We start from the raw sequence: 19,132 nt of genomic DNA, 5'->3' as shown, positions 1-19,132 counted from the left end.
AAGACATGGGCCTCAGTCAAAACAACCGTTCATGGTGGCCTTCTTCAAGGCAAGTGAGGTACTTCTTCGATCTGTGAGAGCGGCGAACAAACGGAAAAATCAAAACCGCAATAAATCCAACTCTCATCAGGACTCCTCCAGAATGTCCAGTGTTGGAGGTAAGATAAAACCAGAGCAGCGGTTGTGTGCAGAGAGTTATGGGGTCATATGTTGCAAATCAAGTAGCCACGATAAATTTACCCTTTGGATATACCTTTGTTTGGTCTATTAAATCATGCAGCAATGTTTCGAACATCCTCAGAATGTTTCATCACTGAATCACTCAGTTGTGCATTTCAAAGTAAGTACGACTCGCCTTTGTATGTTGAAAGATTCAGTTCAAATTAAAATCAAGCTGGCAGTAATAAAATTATGAAATGGCTATGTTAACAGAGTCTAGCCAAAACTGAACTGCACAACTTGCTGAGTTGACATCTCCCAGAACCTCTCAAATATGGATGGGTAACCAGGTAGATTCAACAGAAAAATACTTCTTTAGTGCTTGAAGCGATACATGTGAATCATGCAGTTTACATTTTTTTTTTCTGACAATAAAAGCAGGACAGATTAAATGGAAATTAAGATAATATTTCCATTTCCACTAATTACTTGGACGCTATTGTCTAGATAATCTGCTTTAAGTATGTGTATGTACGTACACACATACGTATAACATTTAATAACAAAATATTACAGATGCACAATTATCCCAATGTACTTGCAAGTTAATCTATTAATTGATAGAAAAGGAAGATAAAAGTACAGTAGCTTGGAATGAATGGTTAACTGCCAAAATCTGAAGTTATTGAATCATATTATTTACACCAGTAAGTACCTTGTTTAGTCCAGGCTGCAAACAGATTTTCGTAAGCCTTTCTTAGATGGAAATGATGGCTATTTTATTCCAAGAAATTTTCTTTATCTATAAAAAATAAATCTGTTTGAAGGGGAAAATTTACCCTAGAACATCCCAACTGAGTACAATATGTTTGTTCATTTGAAAAGTATGTGTTCTATGTTAATGGCCACCATATGGAGTGTACTTGCCAGGCACAATGGATGAGCTGGTGAACAAAACAGACAAGATCCCTGCATATGGTATTCAAACAAATTAGATGCTTTACTCTTCCAAAAAGACATTCAGACAATATTTGCCATTATTCCTGAAATCTTCATTTTTTTTCCCTCAATCACTTGAAACTGACAAATCATACTGCATTTTTTTGTTACTCACATGTATATGTGTGTTAAGAAATGATTATAAATAAAACCAAAATAATACGTTTTATTAAGTTTCTTACACCTGGGACGCTCCACAAACATACTAAGCTGGAGTTCACTGGAAGCTTCCTAAGAAGTCTATTTGATGTATCCAGCAACAGAAATGGGGATAGATTTCTTTATGAAATTACATTTTACTAAACTACATACTACATATAGAGCAATGTTTTAAAATAATTTTCCAACAAATAAGTTTAGCCATATTTTTCACTTGAAAGTAAAACATGATATTTGTGCCTTGTTACAAAGCTATTTTATAAAGATCTTCACAAGATATTTAGTTTGGCAAAAATTATAATTGCTTCATATGAAAGATGGAGAAAAATAACTTTCTAAGACCTTTTCTTCCCTGTAAATACTAGCCTGTCAAAGTTGTATATTTTTCTTTTCATGTAGAATGGTTCTGAAATTGGTTGAAATGTTTTTAATTTGATGTAGCAGACTGCATTAAGAAAAAGTTTTGTTAACCATGGATAGAATAGTGAATAATTTTTCAGGAAGTCACAAAGGGAAAAGTGCAAGTTGCATACTTATTATTGGAGCTTGTAACGACTGTGGCAGAGGCGTTCCAGAGACTGAAATCATCAAAGTTCTTTTCCCTGTTGGTGAACTCTATTTATCTTCTCTTTCTGACCACAAGTAACAAATGTACTTCTATAACTAGAGATGAATAAAACACATGGAGCAGAAATCATGTAACTTTTCACCAGTTTCCTAACACTGTTTAGAGTACAAAATTATTCTAATACAGACCAATATTTTCTTTTTAAAAAGTTTGTCATTGGCAGCCATTTCTGTGAAATATGTGGTAGATGTTTTGGAGCATGTTCATATTTTGATAATAAGAAAGAAAGTAGCTGGTTTGTGTCTAGGAGACGTAACCTTTCAATAGGTAGTAATCAAGCAGACGGGAAGAAGTCTCATAGGATTTGGCCTAACAGACATGGGTTTAAGGAAAGGGAATGCTAATATAAACACAAAATTTGATACTTAGGAGACTTGAAATGCCAGTGAAATTTTAAAATTATTCAAACATAAATAATAAATGCTGTAATAGCACTAAGCCTTTACAATAAATTACTGTTTGAAGACTACATGGCTAAGAAAGAAGCCAATGGGGGAAGAGAGTTGTATTAGATGTTTACCTGATTGCATTTTGTTCTTCTCCAAAGCATATTGCCAAATGTCAAAAGTCTCAGTTAATGCAGGAGAATTAAAACCCAGGTCATTCTCACTTTCTCTACCCAATTTCTTTTCTATTTCAAAGATTCTTGCCTTCCAACTTCTTAGTAACCCTTTGTTCTGTAGGCTTGCTCTATGGAAGAGCCTAGAACATTGTCTAGCACGAAATAGGAATTGTTAAGTAAATTAATGTGTCCATTGTATGGAAAAACTAAATTCCTCTTTCAGGGGAGTATACACAGTGCCACAGTGCCCAGATTTTCTGTAGAACCTGTCCCTCTTTGTTTCTGTTCAGATTTTTGGCAAGGAGTTTGAGCAGACACATTGCAGGAGATATTGCCTCCCCATGAGGCAGCACAATGGATGTTTATTTGAATTTTACATGTGGAGGAAGGAACTGGAAGTAATAGCTATTTTATTAGTTAGGTTAAAAATGCTGTATGTACTAGGTTGATAAGATTGTAAAGAATCTGCTGAGAACAAGATGCTGTTCTAAGGACTATATCAGTGCTGAAAAGAATAGAGTATTAAGAATTTGGAAGAACTGTAAGACAAATGGCAAGTCCTGGTTCACTGCAGATCTTGAAAAGTCTGCTTATTGTGTGCTGGGTTCTCAGTGTAGTTGAAGGTGAATCTAGTCATTAGTGGCTCTGCCTAAGATCTTGGTGATTTCTTACGCCAACTAGTTCAAAGAGTCATTGGAATGGAAACATTTTGTATGTATTTTCAACTCTGATAGTCACTATCTTTTGCCTAATACATACAATATAAAGTCATGCCTCTTGGACAGACTGATGTTAATCAAAACCAGAAAGAACAATTAATTACAATTATTTCCCCAAAAGGTTTTATATCATGTAATTAACACATATTTTCATTACATAAAAATAAGCAAATAATAAGCAAAACTAAAATTCTCTCTCGATCCCCTAAGTACTTTTGAAATAGGTTACTCTGATACACATATCAACATGGTATTTGTACTTCTTTGTACATGTATTTGCAAATCTTTTCCTCATTATATACATCTCTTGTGGAGAATATATTTTTACATAAATTACATAAATGATATATCTTATGTAGTTTTCAGGACTATTTTAGAGCAGTTTTAGGTTCACAACAAAATTGAGAGGAAGGTGCAAAGATTTCCCACATACCGCTGTTCCAGACATGCTTAGCCTCCCCCATTATCAACGTTGCTCATTAGAATGGTGCCTTTCTTACCAAGGATGAATCACAAGGAAGAATCTATAATTTTTCAAAGTTCATACTTTATATCAGGGTTAACTCCTGGTGTTGTACCTTCTGTGGGTTTGGACAAATATATAACGACATGTATCCATCATTATGATATCATACAGAGTACTTTCATTGTCCTCAAAATCCCCTTTCCTTTGGCTATTCATCTCTCTCTCCCCTTAGAAACCACCGGTCTCCTTATTGTCCTCAAAGTTTTGGCTTTTCCAGAATGTCATAGAGTTAGTTTTATGGATTTTTAAAAAAACAATATGTCTCAGCCATCTTTCAAATAGAGTGACCTCATTCTTTTTAACTGTTGCAATATAGTCAACAGTGTGTGTATCAGGGTTGATTTAGTCATGCCACTCTTAAACAGCATTTTGGTTGTTTCCAAATTGGGGCTCTCAAGATCACGGTTGCAGTGGAAACCCTACAAAGCTGCACCTGTGAGAATGTTTGTAATTCACTTGATTTATTTAATAATTAACACTAAAAACTGTTATTTGTGCCCTGAATCATGCAAAATTTTGGAAATCCCTCCTAAAGAAACAATTATTTTTGTGCATATATTATCTATCTGTACATTTATTTATCTGTTATCCATTTAGGATTTTGTCATTTAATCCTGAGTCCACCATTTACTATTTGCAAAATCTTGGACAAGATGTCACCTCTCCCTATCTCTGTTTCTTCATCTGTAAAGTGAGAATGTTAATAGTATTTGCCCCCTCAGATGAGAATTAAATTAATTCAATGAACTAATTAATTAAATGAATTAAATGAATTAATATTAATAAAAAACTGAGAACATTGGTACATGGCTTATTTGGTATAAGCCATTATCACTGTTAATTCTTAATGAGTCATATGGTTTGGTGTTTCAGAACTGGTGCATAAAGAGTTCAGACTCTTACATCAGAGAAAACTAGAAGCTCTCTCCCTAAAAAGTACCAATATTCCTGCTTATTGGAGTTTCTTGGCCTTTGAGACTTCAGAAGCAAGAAGGATTTTATGGTTTTTTTTTTAATGTTTATTTGTTTTTGAGACAGAGAGAGACAGAGCGTGAACAGGGGAGGGGCAGAGAGAGAGGGAGACACAGAATCTGAAACAGGCTCCAGGCTCTGAGCTGTCAGCACAGAGCCCGACGCGGGGCTCGAACTCACAGACCGTGAGATCATGACCTGAGCCGAAGTCGGACGCTTAACCGACCAAGCCACCTAGGCGCCCCACAAGAAGGATTTTAGAGGCCTTCACTAATTTGGCCAGTCTATCTGAGCAATTAATTATATAAAATAAACTCATCAATAGACATTAATGGATTGTGTCTGTTGCCAATTCTCTGTCTAGAAAGAATCCATAGAGAGAATACATTTGGGCATGATTTATTGTAAAGTAAATGTATTCAATATTAAATAAGCACCCATTGGGGCACCTGGGTGGCTCAGTCTGACTTGGGCTCAGGTCATGATCTCATGGTCCGTGAGTTCGTGAGTTTGAGCCCCACTTTGGGTTCTCTGCTGTCAGCACAGAGCCTGTCTTGGATCCTCTGTCCCCCTCTCCCTGCCTCTCCTCTACTCACACTCTCTCTCTCAAAAATAAATAAACATTAAAATTTTTTTAAGTAAATAAGCACCCATTTTGCAATAAGCACAGTATTAACTATATGCTGATAAAAGATGGATAACTAAGGAATTTGCTTCTTAAAAACCACTCCCACAGACAATAGGAAAGACATGAGAGTTAGTAATTATTAGGAGGTCAATTCTATTAGAGTAGATATAAGGTAGTGTAATAGTAGGAAGGAGAGAGCACCTAAGCAATACCAAGTATGGCTCAAAAGACTTCATGAGGGATTTATATGAGAAATAATAGACATTTTCCAGAAATGGAAAGGGAGGTGAAGCCATTTCAGATGGATGTGCAGTTACAGAGCCATGAATCCATGTTAAATATCTGGGCATGCAAGTTGCTTTGTGTGAGAGGTGTGAGAAAAACTAGAAAAGTATGCAGGAACCAAATTATAAAGAGTAGGGTATGTGATAGTTAGGAACTATGGTGTCTTCATCTGGAAATTGGAAAAAGGAGTACCATAATCAAATATGCATTTTAAAAAGTTAAACTTGGCATCAGAGTGAAGGATGGGATGCCAAGGGAGGAAATCGAAAGCCCAGATAATGACTAGGAGGCTAGTCCAACACTCCAAGTAGCAAAGATTATAGATTGGAGAAAGGGGAAGTGGAAACCAAAACATGTGGGATGGGGCCAGCAGCGGGTGGTGAGACAGGGTTTGGGAGATGAGAGTGTCAAGAATAAGTGGAAGGTATAGGAAAATGATATGGATATGAGCCCAGATTGTTAGATGAAGCTTAGGACTTGACAGTGACACAGAAAATAAAGTAAAAGAAAAAAAATAGAGCTTCCTGTGGGAGCATCAGTACTTTAAATATAAGCAAGGACAAAAAGCAATTCCGTAAAAGAGACAGAAGACTATGGTGAGAGATGGAGGAGGAAAGCAGGGATGAACTGTTATCCTAGGTCAAAGTTACTGGAAGAGGACGTTGAGGAAGTGTGAGGTAACCAAGAGAGCACGGGGTTTCCAAAAGGTTATCTAGACTAGAAATGGGTCAGTCAATGGGCTTTGTGGACTAATGTAGTGTAGGACATGAAGAAGAAAGAAAGAAAATCAAGAAACTTACTAAACGTTCTCACTTGGGCCACTAGGTGACAGTGATCTTGTTAACCAAAGGAGTGATCTGAAGGGTAGCATCTTAAGAATGTAAGGTCAGAAGTAAAAATAGTGAGTAGGAGGCATTTAGGAAGCTTTTATTTAGAGATGCCTGGTGGGGAGATGGAAACTCAGGTTTGTGGACAGTTTTTACATCAGTAAGTTCAAAGTTGAAGATATTAGTTGGATCACCCACATAGATGCCTTGCTAACCAGAATTCAACAAACACAGCAGATAGTTATTATTTTGTTGTAATCTGTTCTGTGTCAGACATTTGTACGTAGAAGAACACAGTTACTGCTACACAAATCAATAACAGTAGTTCCTAGCGGATTGTGCATAAATTCAAGAGAGAGATTCATTGGCTATAGAAGATGGTGATTTAAGATAGAATGGCAGTAGCATTTTGAAAATCCCTTATCTTTGAAAGGGATTGTTATGTGTTTGGAGTTTATCATGAATTTCTGTACCCCCCAGTGCCATATCAAGATTTACATTATCAGTCTATTTTAGTATTATTCCTGCTTCTTTACCTCTTAGACCTTCATTCACTTGTCATTTCCATTTTCTATAAATTAGTGAAAACCCTGCTGCTTAGGTGCTGATTTTCTTTTTTCTGTTGGGCCCTGAGCATGAGAATGCTAACACCTCTTTTACCTTGAAGCATAGTTTCTCATCGTATTTGACTTATTTAAGCTTTTGACATGCTTGAGTGTTAAATTGTGTTTTGGGTATTTTTTTTCTTTTCTTTTATAGATATGTCTATATTTCACCCACTGAAGAAGCTCATACTAGATTTCAAAGAAAGAAAGAAAGAAAGAAAGAAAGAAAGAAAGAAAGAAAGAAAACCCATATTGGTATATGGAGTTGTCTGGATTTAATTTTTCTGGCCTACTTCATAGCTAAACTAACCCATGTCTATTTACTTGAATGTTTGTTTTTCAGAGACTAGTAGACAGACCATTGAAGTCCTATGTAGAGTTCAGGATTATTGATTTTTGCTACTTTTAACCTCCATATTTTTTTTCACAATTTTTTTCTAAGACAAAATAACTCCTTAAAAGAAAAGATTAAACTTGCACTGTTTGCAGAAACTGATCATAAAGAAATTTGCATAAAGTATTTAGCAATATTTGCAATATTGGCACTGGTTTCTCAATATTATTACCGTTATGAGACAAAACAAAGAAATGATGCATTTGTAACACCTCCATTGTGGTTGAGGAATGTTAGCATACTTTTCTAGTGTGGTTGTGGCAACAGAACATTTTAATAATTTCTGACAGAATTCTTCATTTTTCAGCAGGTTACTCTACAGTGGCATTATGTCCCTTTCATTATAATTTTCAAAGAGCTGTCAATCAATAATTTTTAAAGATATAAATTTAATTTCCTTGCCCTTCCTCCTTTAGTTTATTCTGCCAACCATTTATAGTAAACCTAATTGTAGGCTTTGCTGGTTTTGGTACCACATTCACCTCACTCATCCATTAATTTTTATTTCTGACAGAATAAACATATGGTCCTAATGCTTTATGAAATCAGACTATTGGAACCAGATTCTGTTATAAATTTCATTGCTCGTTACCTTTATGTGATGTTACATTATATACATCACTTAGCCTTCATGAAAAGTTGCATAGATGGAACAGATCTATTTGACTTTTAAGTTTTACTTTCTCTTTTTATAAACATGGAATTCATGTAACCATATATGTAGTTTATGGCTTTTCATATATACTTGTATGTGTTATTGGCTACAATGTCTTTATTCATATTTGATGGTTTTAATTAAGACAAGGATGAATGAATAATATTCCTGTTATTGTCTAATGCAGGGGTTGGCGAAGTAAGGACTCATGGCCTCTTTTTGTATGACCCAATTTCTAAGAATAGGTTTTACATTTTTAAATGTTTGAAAAAGACTCAAAAGAAGGATAAAATTTTGTTTCCTGTAGAAATCATATGAAGTTCAAATTTTAGCCTCCAAAAGTAAAGTTTTATTGGAATATAGCCATATCTATCCATTTACATTAGTATATGGCTGCTTTCATCCTGTAGTGGCAAGGTTCACTCATTGTAATGGTAGACCCCATAGACTAAAATATTTACTATCTTTTTAAAGAAAAGGTTTTCTGACCCCTGGTCTACTGCATTGCTGACTTTTATTTTCTTCTGAATTTCAAAAATTTATAGAATCAAAATAACACCAGAATCAATTATTTCTTTCCCCTAAAAATTACACAGGCAACTATTCCATTTCATGTTCTTGTATTTACTGTTACAGCATGCTTGTCCAATTTTGTCCTGGGCAAAATTGATTCCCTGTGCATTCTTATTCTGCCCCAAGAAGAATTTGCCCAAAGAATAAGAGTGCTGTATTCTTTATGGCCCAAAGAATATTCTTTGCCAAAAGAATAAGAGTGCTGTATTTCAAATGCATTCTCTTTTCTCCATTTTCTGTCATTGTCTACATATTTAATTTGTTTTAATAAAGCTAATTGCACAGCAGGGATAACTCTGATCTAGAAGTACAAAAGCCTGAGTTCAATATTTAATCATTATTTTGTTTTCTAGGCAGAGATTTTTAAAAATTCTTTTTTAATTTTTTAAAGTATATTTATTTATTTTGAGAGAGACAGAGACAAGTGCGAACAGGGGAGGGACAAAGAAAGAGAGAGAGAGAGATAGACAGAGAGAGAGAGAGAGAGAGAGACAGAGAGAATCCCAAGTAGCCACCATGCTGCCAGTGCAGAGCCAGATGCAGGGCTCAAACTCACCAAACTGTGAGATCATGACCTGAGCCAAAACCAAGAGTAGGATGCTTAACAGCCTGAGCCACCCAGGCGCCCCTCTAGGCAGAAATTAAATAAATAACTACATGAAGTAACTGTGAAAAGTGGATGGCAAGACCTGCTAAGATAGACTCCATGGATCTTTGAAATGTCTACATTTTCATTAGAGGTTGAGAATAATTAAACTGGAGGGTGACATCTTAAGACAGACTACTCTGTGTAGTAAACAACTATACTGATTTAACAGAGATGACTGTCAGAGTGAATGTAGCAATTGTTCCTAAAAGAAAGAATTAGCTGTCTTCTTTGAAAATAAGTTATTTTGCTGGCTCCCTTACCCTACATTTTTTCCTCTTTCATATGTCATATTGTAAATAATAAAAAAATGGGTTGGTTTTTTGAATGTTATATGTATAAAGTGTGAGTAAGCTCTAAGGAAGGCAACATAGAGTTTCTATAAAGTTCTGTGTTTCTTTGACGTTTTGCTTTAGTCTGGATACAATATGGAGGCTCTCTATTTAACCTTAATTCTTTTTTAAAAAGTTCTTAATTCTTTTAAGTAATTATAAAAGATTGTGAGTTTTGCGAATTATATTCTAAAATATATAAAGGAAATAATATATTTCCTTTTCTTCAAGTTATTTGTGGAACACATTGAGGAATTCATTTATATATTCCTCAAATATTTATTGAGTACCTACTATATGTCAGAAACTATTTCTGAAATGTGGGATGTATCAGTGAACCAAACAGAACCAAACAAGATTTTGGCCCTCTGGAACTTATACTCTAGTGGGAGGAAACCGACAAGAAACAATGTACATAATAAATGAATAAAAGGTATAGCATATTAAAAGATGGTAAGTGAAATGGAAAAAAAAATAAGAGCAAAGTGAGGGATATCAGGAATATCATGGTGGGAGTTGTGATCTTAAATAGGGTAGTTAGTGAAGGCTTCACGGACAAGATGATGCTTAAGTGAAAAGTTGAGGAATGCCTATAGCTTCCTCAACTTTTGGATATATATAACTTTTGGATATATCCAAATCCAAGGGGTAGGCATTTCAGAGAGAGGGAAGAGTGAGTATAAAGGCCCCTAAGATGGGTGGAAGCTGACCTGGGTAGAAAACAGCAAGGAGGTATAATGGCCAGAATGGAGTAAAGGAGAAGAAGTTTAATAGGAAATGAGTGAGAGAGATGATGGGGTCAAATCATACAGGACCTTGTAAACCACTGTAAAGATATTTCACTTAGTGATATGGGGAGACCAGAGTGGGACTTTTTGCTGGGGAGTGATAGAATTTGATTTACTTGTTAGAAGGTCTACTTGACTGCTTTGTTGTCGAAGAGCAAGAACAGAAGCAAAGGGAATTAGGAATGGGAATATTGCAGTAATTCAGGCGAAAGCTGACGTGGCTTGAACCAGGACTAGTCATGGAGGTGGTAAGAGTAGGTGGATTTTGGACCATTTCGAAGGTAGCATGTGTAGGGTTTCTTGGCAGGCCGGATGTAAGAGCAAGAGGAAAAAGCAGAGTATATTTTGACACTTTCTCTCTTTTTTGGGGGGAAGCTGCCATCAGTCAAAAATGGAGGGGTTTACAGATTGGACAGGTTTTGGGAGAACATCAAAAGCTCAACTTTGAGTATTCTGAATTTAGTGAATTAAAATCAACTCAGTAAGATCCCAGTTAGTACCTTCCCAGTGTCTACCTCATGGAAGATGTTAAAAAAACATTGTATGAGTGTTTAATGTATACAAATATAAGAAGTACCGCTACAGTGTGAAATAATAAATGAGCATTCATTGAGCAGCTAGTACTCAATGAATAGCAGGCATCAGACCGTGCACCATAAAGCAGGGAGTCTAACTAAATTCTTGTTAGAACCTCAGAAGGTAAATGGTATCTTCTGCATTTTACAGAAGAAGAAACTCATGACAAGCGATTTGCCTAAAGTTCACATAATTAATTAGGTGGCTCTGGCTTCAAACTCCTAGTTTACGATTCAAACTCCTAGTTTACAACTTTAAATACAGCTTCTTTTTAATTTTATCAGTGATCTCACAAAAGAAACATTATGATACCTGATAAGCTGCCTTGTCTTTAAAATCTGATTTTTACCTTCAGATTATAATACAAGTGAACAAAAACAAGCCTGTAAGAAGCATGAACTCTATGTGAGTTTCCGGGATCTGGGATGGCAGGTAAGAATGGTCAGTTAACTAGGGTGCTTCTTTCCCATTTTATTATAAATCCAGAGTTATTCATAATCTTTGTTAGTAATATTTCCAATATATTAACCAATTATATTTGATATGACTATTCAGTATATAAGTTACCCACATCATTTTTATTTCTCCCTTATCCTTTTGCCATTGAAACATCATTATTAGGGTTTACAGTAAAAAAACAACTACGCTGAAGAAGAAACATAATCCTATGATACTTAGAAAGTGGAAAAACGGGGACGCCTGGGTGGTTTGGTCGGTTAAGCGTCCGACTTCAGCTCAGGTCATGATCTCACGGTCCGTGAGTTCGAGCCCCGTATCAGGCTCTATGCTGACCGCTCAGAGCCTGGAGCCTGTTTCAGATTCTGTGTCTCCCTCTCTCTCTGCCCCTCCCCTGTTCATGCTCTGTCTCTCTCTGTCTCAAAAAAAATAAATAAACGTTAAAAAAAATTAAAAAAAAAAGAAAGTGGAAAAACAGGTGCTGTTGTTTACATATCCCAAAGTTTTAATTTTATACCAATTTTTCAGATTTACTTGAGTAACAGCATTTGCCCCCTTATGGTCTCAAACTCAAGAGCTAGGAAACAGAATCCTTGTCTATAATGTTATTAATAAGTAGATCTACAGAAAAAAAAACATTTTTCTTGAACTTAAAAAATCTTATTGCTGTCTTTTACAAATGCTTCACAAAGAGGGTGAGGAAGAGAATTTAACCAAAATAGTTTTTTTTTTAATTTTTATAATTTTTTTTTAAATTTATTTTTGAGAGAAAGACAGAGTACTAGTGGGGAAGGGGCAGAGAGAGAGAGGGAGACACAGAAACCAAAGCAGGCTTCAGGCTCTGAGCTGTCAGCACAGAGCCCAACGGGGCTTAAACCCACAAACCATGGCTTTGACCTAAGCCAAAGTTGGATGCTTAACTGACTGAGACACCGAGGTGCCCCAACCAAAATAGTTTTTAATGGCTTTATGTATTGATAGTTTAAATTGAAGTTTTTAGATTATATTATCCGATTATAATGGATTTGCAGAATTTGAGTTATCTCATTGAAAAGTAATAATAAAATGTAAGCATTTAAAAATTTTATGATAAACCTTCAACATGATTCATTCAGTAAGTTTATATTTGGACCAAGTTTACTTCTTGGGGAAAAAAAAAATCAGGACAACCATTCCACATGCCAATTTTTTGGCTTCCTAAAAAATTTCATGTGCCTTTCTCAAGAATTTGCTCCAAATTATTTCTTCTAAGGAGACTATAAAGTTAACACATGAATGGAAAGAAAAACAGAAAAAGGAACAAATATTAAAGCTTTAGGAGGTTGTCAGACTTCTAAAACCAGGAATGAGTTATTAAGAAGTAATGGGAATTATCTCAATTAAGTTTATTCTTCTTTTCCTTTCTGGTTCACTTGAACTTTCCAAAGTTCATCATTTCCTGTTTAAACAATATTTACAATGCTGTTTAATGATTATGGTTTTATTCATGAATACATGAATTAATACATACTATGAATATCCTACATAGCAACCTCTTGGGAAAAATTACAGAGGGCAATTTCTTGTGAAAATATTTATACTTGTGTTGTAAACTTGAACCTAAAAATAAATTAATGGCTTGAGGGAGGCTGTCATGTTAGAATAATTGTTGGATGAAGAAGAGAAACCTATCTAAACTAAATATGGGTATTCTTCAAGAATTACTTTATTTTTATTTTGGTGATTTCTTTTCTCCTCCTCCTCCTCCTCCTCCTTTGTTTTGTTTTGTTTTGTTTTGTTTTGTCTTCTGTTTATGTGTGTGTGTGTGTGTGTGTGTGTGTGTGTGTATTTTAGGACTGGATTATAGCACCAGAAGGATATGCTGCATTTTATTGTGATGGAGAATGTTCTTTTCCACTCAATGCCCACATGAATGCCACCAACCATGCCATCGTTCAGACTCTGGTATGCTTTGTTTTTGTAGAATTGAAAGTGGTTTATGATGCAAGCATCATATAAAAGTTATTTTAAAGGGAAGCATCCATTTATAGCTATAAATGTATGATTTTTTCTTTTAAAACTCCTTTGGTATTTTTTAGAGCCAAACTAACAATTGTGGATATAGTCAGGACATTTGGGCTTGTTTAAAGAATAATCCTGATTCCAGAATGGGGAAGGATTCAGCTAGGAAAATTGGAGTAACCACATGAAGTAGTCACTCTGCACTGATTTCTTCACTATGCAATATGACTAACCACACAGGTTCCCAAGGGCCATTTCTAACCTAGCAATTCATTAGTAATCATTGCAAAAACATTGAATAATAGCCTTACTGAATTTCATCTGAGCTCTCTTACTCTAATTATTTAAGAATGTTCCACAACATATTTTCATATTATGAAAGTTCTTCGAATAGAATGTAAGTAGAAGACTCGTTTCTATTTCTTGATACTAGGTTTTTTTTTGTTTGTTTGTTTGTTTGTTTTAAATAATCTTTAAGGTGGATTTAACCTTCTTTTCTTCCCTTCCTCACTCAGGAATTTAGCAGTGATTTAATCTCCAATAACCTGGGCTTATTTTTGTGAAAACAATAGTTAAGTGTTGGTTTCATGCTGTCTAAATGATTCTACTATATCTAATGAGCTCGAGAAACCTCTTGAGACTCTGACATACCTGCCTTATGGTGTATGACTTACTGATTTGGCAGTGGGGCAGTCTGGAAGACTAAGTGAAAGGCTTCTAGAAGGTGCAATAGACTGATATAATTACAAATTAATGTTTAGGTTAATACGAACCTTTAAACTGTATGTCATCAGTATAGAAGGAAGAAAACAAAGTATTTGAGATTTAAGATTTAGTGACAGAGTGGTTATTTGGTGGATGGCGGTAGGTGAGCAGTAGCTATAAGAAAAAAAAAATCTTTGTGGGTGAGTCTTGTTTGTGGCCAATAAGAAACATAACTGTTAGAATTTGTGAGTTGACTCTTCAGAAGATTGTTTCAGAATTAATTTAAAATTTAAAGCTAATGGAAAGACTATCCCAGTTTTCTTCTGAATAAGAAAGGGTATATCTAAATTGACAGATTAATCCTTGAATGACTTGGTATTTTCTATTCTCTTCACTGACATCATAGGTACTAGAGAATAGTTAGACACCAAAGACACACATCTGTGGCAACTAGAGCATGGATATTGTCAAAAACTTTGGAAATAATTTAGAGTAAAAACAAACAAACAAAACAAAACAAAAAGCCAGAGATAAAACAAATGTATATTTTGAAAGGCTGTCATTTAAAATATTCTTTTTATGCTTGACTAATGAGATTGTCTACTTCTGTGCCATATGCAAAGTATAGAGTAAATTCCTGTGAGAATTTTAAGATTTGTTATGCTTTCATCTTTGCTTTTTATAAATAGAAGCACTTCTTGATACAGGAGATCATTTCTGGGGAATGGGCAGGTCTTCAAGTTGTATTCAAACCTCCTCCAGTAAAAAGACTATGTGAACTCTAGCCATCTATCCTTGCCTGTGAGACTTCACCATAACCCAAAAGCCAATTACTTAGAGAGAAATGCTACTGTTTCAAGCCTTGGAAGAGTAGCCATGATCACTGGCTTTTTGTAGGGTCAGAGCAAAAGTCACTATTAGCTTATAGAGAAATGACACTTTTTCAGAAAATTCTTTGCTTCTTTATGCTGTCATCTCAATGACTCAGCAGACTTCTGCTTCATGAGATATGCATCTAATATATCAAAGTTTCCCTCAGGCTAAGAATTGCTTAATTATTGAAAAACTCTGTCAAAAACTCTCCCTTTCTCTCATTTTTTCTTTTCATTTTTTTCTCTTATAAATATACAAGCACATACTGTCAGCTTTTAGGGCTGTAGTCTGGAAGGCAGTGGCAAAAAATAAACATTTAAAAAAAATCTGACATGGACTTGGAACAAGACCCTGCTGTGTATCACTGTCCTGGGATATGGGACATAAGTCATTGCAAAACTTGAAGCATACATGGGAAGTTTGATTTTTTTTTTCCTGGCATTGTGCACTCTACGTTTGTTCTGTGTAGGACATGAAACAAGAAGACAGGCATGTTTGTTGTTAAAGGCAAGCATATTTGTGACTAATATGTTTGAGAAACTATTCAAGAACAATCCATTTTTTGAGAATGATTGCTTCGTGAAGCTGCCAAGGCCATTGAAACAAGGGGTTATCAATCATGTATGTGTGGGTTATGGAAGATAAAGCTGATGAGGGACAAAAGCTGCATCTGAAATTTGTAGAAACTATCCAACTTTTAGTTTTGTGAGGTCTTAGGAAATTTCAAGTTCATGTCAGATCACCTCATTTTTCCTGCTGTTTCTATCCACATGCAGGGCTCCTATATCATTTCAGCCAGGACACTGTGCAGCCAAAACTCTAAGAGTCTGTATTTGCTTTTTGTGGATCCCTCAGGACTCATCAGTGGGACTTCCCATAAACCCCTTTGGGGAAAGGGCCAGGGTAGGTGGGTGGGAAAGGGGAAACCATGTTCTGGCTCCTTGCTCAATTATTGCAAATCATCGGCAGACTGCCAGTCTGATGGAAATGAGAGTAAACCCTTTACTTAAGCATTTCACTTTCAGTATACAGCTACCTTTTAGGCTTTTGGGGGAGAGGGATATTCAATTTGTAAAATATCTAGGCTCTTTGCTTCTGATTTAGCTTGGCCTGCTTTTTTGGCGCTTGGCTAGGAGAGAAAGAAAGTCAAAGCCAATCCAGTAAGAAAAAATTCTATAGAGAAGAGTTGAAATCATTGCTTTAAAACAAGTTTTGGATTGTACCTGGAATATATTTTGCTGTGATTTTTATGCTTCCTTTAACTGTGGAAAATTAAGAGTTGGCATAACTTTAGTGATTTATTGCTTAATTGTCCTTTAAAAAATAATTCTTAGATTCAAATCTTTCTGAGATTCAAATCTTGTGGTGTCACTTCACTGATTTGCATTTATAACTTCTGTACTTCTCATGAAGTCTATAGAAGTTGTCGTTTTAACCAAAAGCAACTCAGTGCAGGTTGCCATGTTCTTTCCCCCAGGAAAATTTCCACTGAATATTCCATAGAAGGAGTTTTCCTTACTTGGTAGAATATTTTTCAAGGCCCCAACACATAATTAGAACTGGTGAGTTGGTTCTAGGTGTTAATGCTTAAAAATACATCCTTCACTACCAGTTTCCAACCCCCACCCCAGCCATTGAGCATAAATAGGAGAAGAGTGATAGGTTAAGGGTGTACCTGACTGTGAGTGACAAAATAGGAATATTATTTGAAAGCTGTGGACAAAATGTCTTATTTCTTAAAAAAAAACAAAACATGTTTTTCTTTCCCAGGTTCATCTGATGTTTCCTGACCATGTGCCAAAGCCTTGTTGTGCTCCAACCAAATTAAATGCCATCTCTGTGCTGTACTTTGATGACAGCTCCAATGTCATTTTGAAAAAATACAGAAATATGGTAGTGCGCTCATGCGGCTGTCATTAATATTAAATAAGAATGGTAATAAGAAAAAGATCTGTGTTAAGGTTTATGACTAAAATAAAAAGTATGCTTTCAGACAAAAAGGGAATTTCATAAAATTAGTCTGACTCTTTTCATCTCTGTTCCTATGTACGATATCATGTATATAGTCACTTTTATTTATTTAATGGTATATATCTCCTTTGTGGATGCCTTATCAATAAAATCTATTTTATAGGTCTATTAAATGTAGATAGCCTAGTTTGACATTCAATGGGATATGCTAAGTCCAATTCAATTCCATTTCAACACTCTTTTTCTAATACAATCTTTATATGATTATCTGAAATCAGACAGGACTCCTTTGTCATCAGTGAGGGAAATTGAACGCATTTAGTTATGTTGTGCCAGTGAAAACTGTGATAGGATATTTATTTAGAAATAAAACTAAAACCAAAAAAAAAGATGAACAACCCAAACAAAAATGCTTGGATAAACACAAGTTTTCTTTTAGAGTTTCTGCTTCATTAGATAAAGTGAAATCTTGAACTGGATTTGAATAAATAAGCAGTAGGCAGAACAGAGAAGACGAAAGATGACACACAATTGTTGTAACTGTTTTCTTTAACCGAATTGGTGTAACTGGAGGAGTATGTTCCTTCCTGGCTTGTGGACTGGAGATTTTGCAAAGCACTCAAAGTTTCAGGAACTCTGTGGAGACAGGCTTGAGCCTATGTCCGTAACTTTCCAAGTTAACACTAAAAAATCGTAGTACAACCTTCTTACCTCAAATAAATCACGTCTGCCTATTATCTAGAACACTTCTGCAGATTTTTTTTTCCCAGATTTAAAAACAGTCCAAAATAAAGAAACGTTTACATGCGCTCCGCTTCCCTCCCCACAGACAAGAGTCACTGCATACATAAAACATACCGGAGCAAAGATGCCGACAGAGCCATTTTCTTTAGCTCTCCTTTCAAACTGAGTTTGCTGATTGATGTGATGCAAGGGATTTTATTTAGGTGAAAGCACTGAAACTAAACTGAAGGAAATTACCAAAAACCCCAGAATGGCTTTGACAGAATTGCCATTTCGAAAGAACAGCTGAAATCCATTTTTCATATCTTTGAGAATGAGCTCAATGAAAACCTTATTTTGTAAGGGGATTTTGTAAACCTTCCTCCAAGAGCAAATAATTCCAAACGGGAAGGTTCTGTTGTGTGTATGTGCATGTGTATTCTTCCCTCTGAAATTAATTTATTTTCTTTCTTTGCCTTCTAAGGCTTCTCTTTAACACAAAGTTACTTTGGGAAGGATGACATTTAGATGGATTACTTGCTCTTCCTGGTGGCTCCATGGTTAGGCTTATTTACAGTTCATCTAAAATATTCATAAAGCACCACTTTCTAATCATGTTTTGGACCTTTCAAATCAAACTTATATCAGAAATAGCTTCCAAAATGTTATAAGTTCATTTGTAATTCAGGTATATTGCAATGTTGTTTTAAAATACAGTTTATCTTAAAGAAAATTTGATAATAACTATATTGGGGGGGTACATTAAGTAATATATTTTAAAATAAATAGTGTGCCATTGTAAGAATAAGAAACGGAAGTCTATTATATTATTCTCTAAATGTGCTGTTTAAATATATTTCTATATTTTAAAATCTATTAAATGTGTGACGCTAGTTTCTGCTGTGCTGTATTTAAGAGGGATACAAAAATGTAAGTGTGTTATGAATTGAGACTAGAAGACTATCAGATGTAAAATGTTCGTGGGTTACTTGACTCTTTATGCTGTTTTTAATTGCCAAAACTAACTTTTGTGTTTTTAATAAATAATTCACTGTTAAATGGATAAAGCAACAATCCATGAATTAAATATCTTCTTAATCGGCTCCAATAACAAAGAGATTTTGAAAATAGCAAAAAATGATAGGGATGGAAAAATACCCCACTGGTTCTTTTTCATTTAAGAAAGTAGATCATTAGCATCAGTATTTTCCCACTTTTTCAAATTAGATATATGAATATATGTACATTTATGCACATATGTTCAGTTACATTATTCTCAAAGAACTATTATAGTAAATTTGTAGTATTACTTTGGTAATACTTAAGCTGCTGTCAGAAACCAGAATAATTTGGCCTATTTTAATAGAATC

The 19,132-nt window shown here is 35.0% G+C and overlaps 1 protein-coding gene across 1 annotated transcript in view; it reads left to right on the top strand.

Annotated features, from left to right (window-relative positions):
* Positions 1 to 18,878, top strand: part of BMP5 (bone morphogenetic protein 5) — a 115,407-nt gene extending 96,529 nt beyond the window's left edge. The window contains exons 4-7 of the mRNA XM_060615788.2: positions 1 to 158; positions 11,389 to 11,465; positions 13,323 to 13,433; positions 16,839 to 18,878. The exon at positions 1 to 158 is cut by the window's left edge and continues 37 nt beyond it. Coding sequence (XP_060471771.1) covers positions 1 to 158; positions 11,389 to 11,465; positions 13,323 to 13,433; positions 16,839 to 16,988 — 496 coding nt within the window. The 3' untranslated portion in view covers positions 16,989 to 18,878. The remainder of the gene's footprint in view (positions 159 to 11,388; positions 11,466 to 13,322; positions 13,434 to 16,838) is intronic.
* Positions 18,879 to 19,132: the final 254 nt, after the last annotated feature.

Source organism: Panthera onca, chromosome B2, assembly GCF_046562875.1.
Source record: "Panthera onca isolate mPanOnc1 chromosome B2, mPanOnc1 haplotype 2, whole genome shotgun sequence".
NCBI classification, from domain to species: Eukaryota; Metazoa; Chordata; class Mammalia; order Carnivora; family Felidae; genus Panthera; species Panthera onca.
The sequence above is the reverse complement of the archived record's forward strand: the minus strand, read 5'-3'. Positions and strand labels throughout refer to the sequence as shown.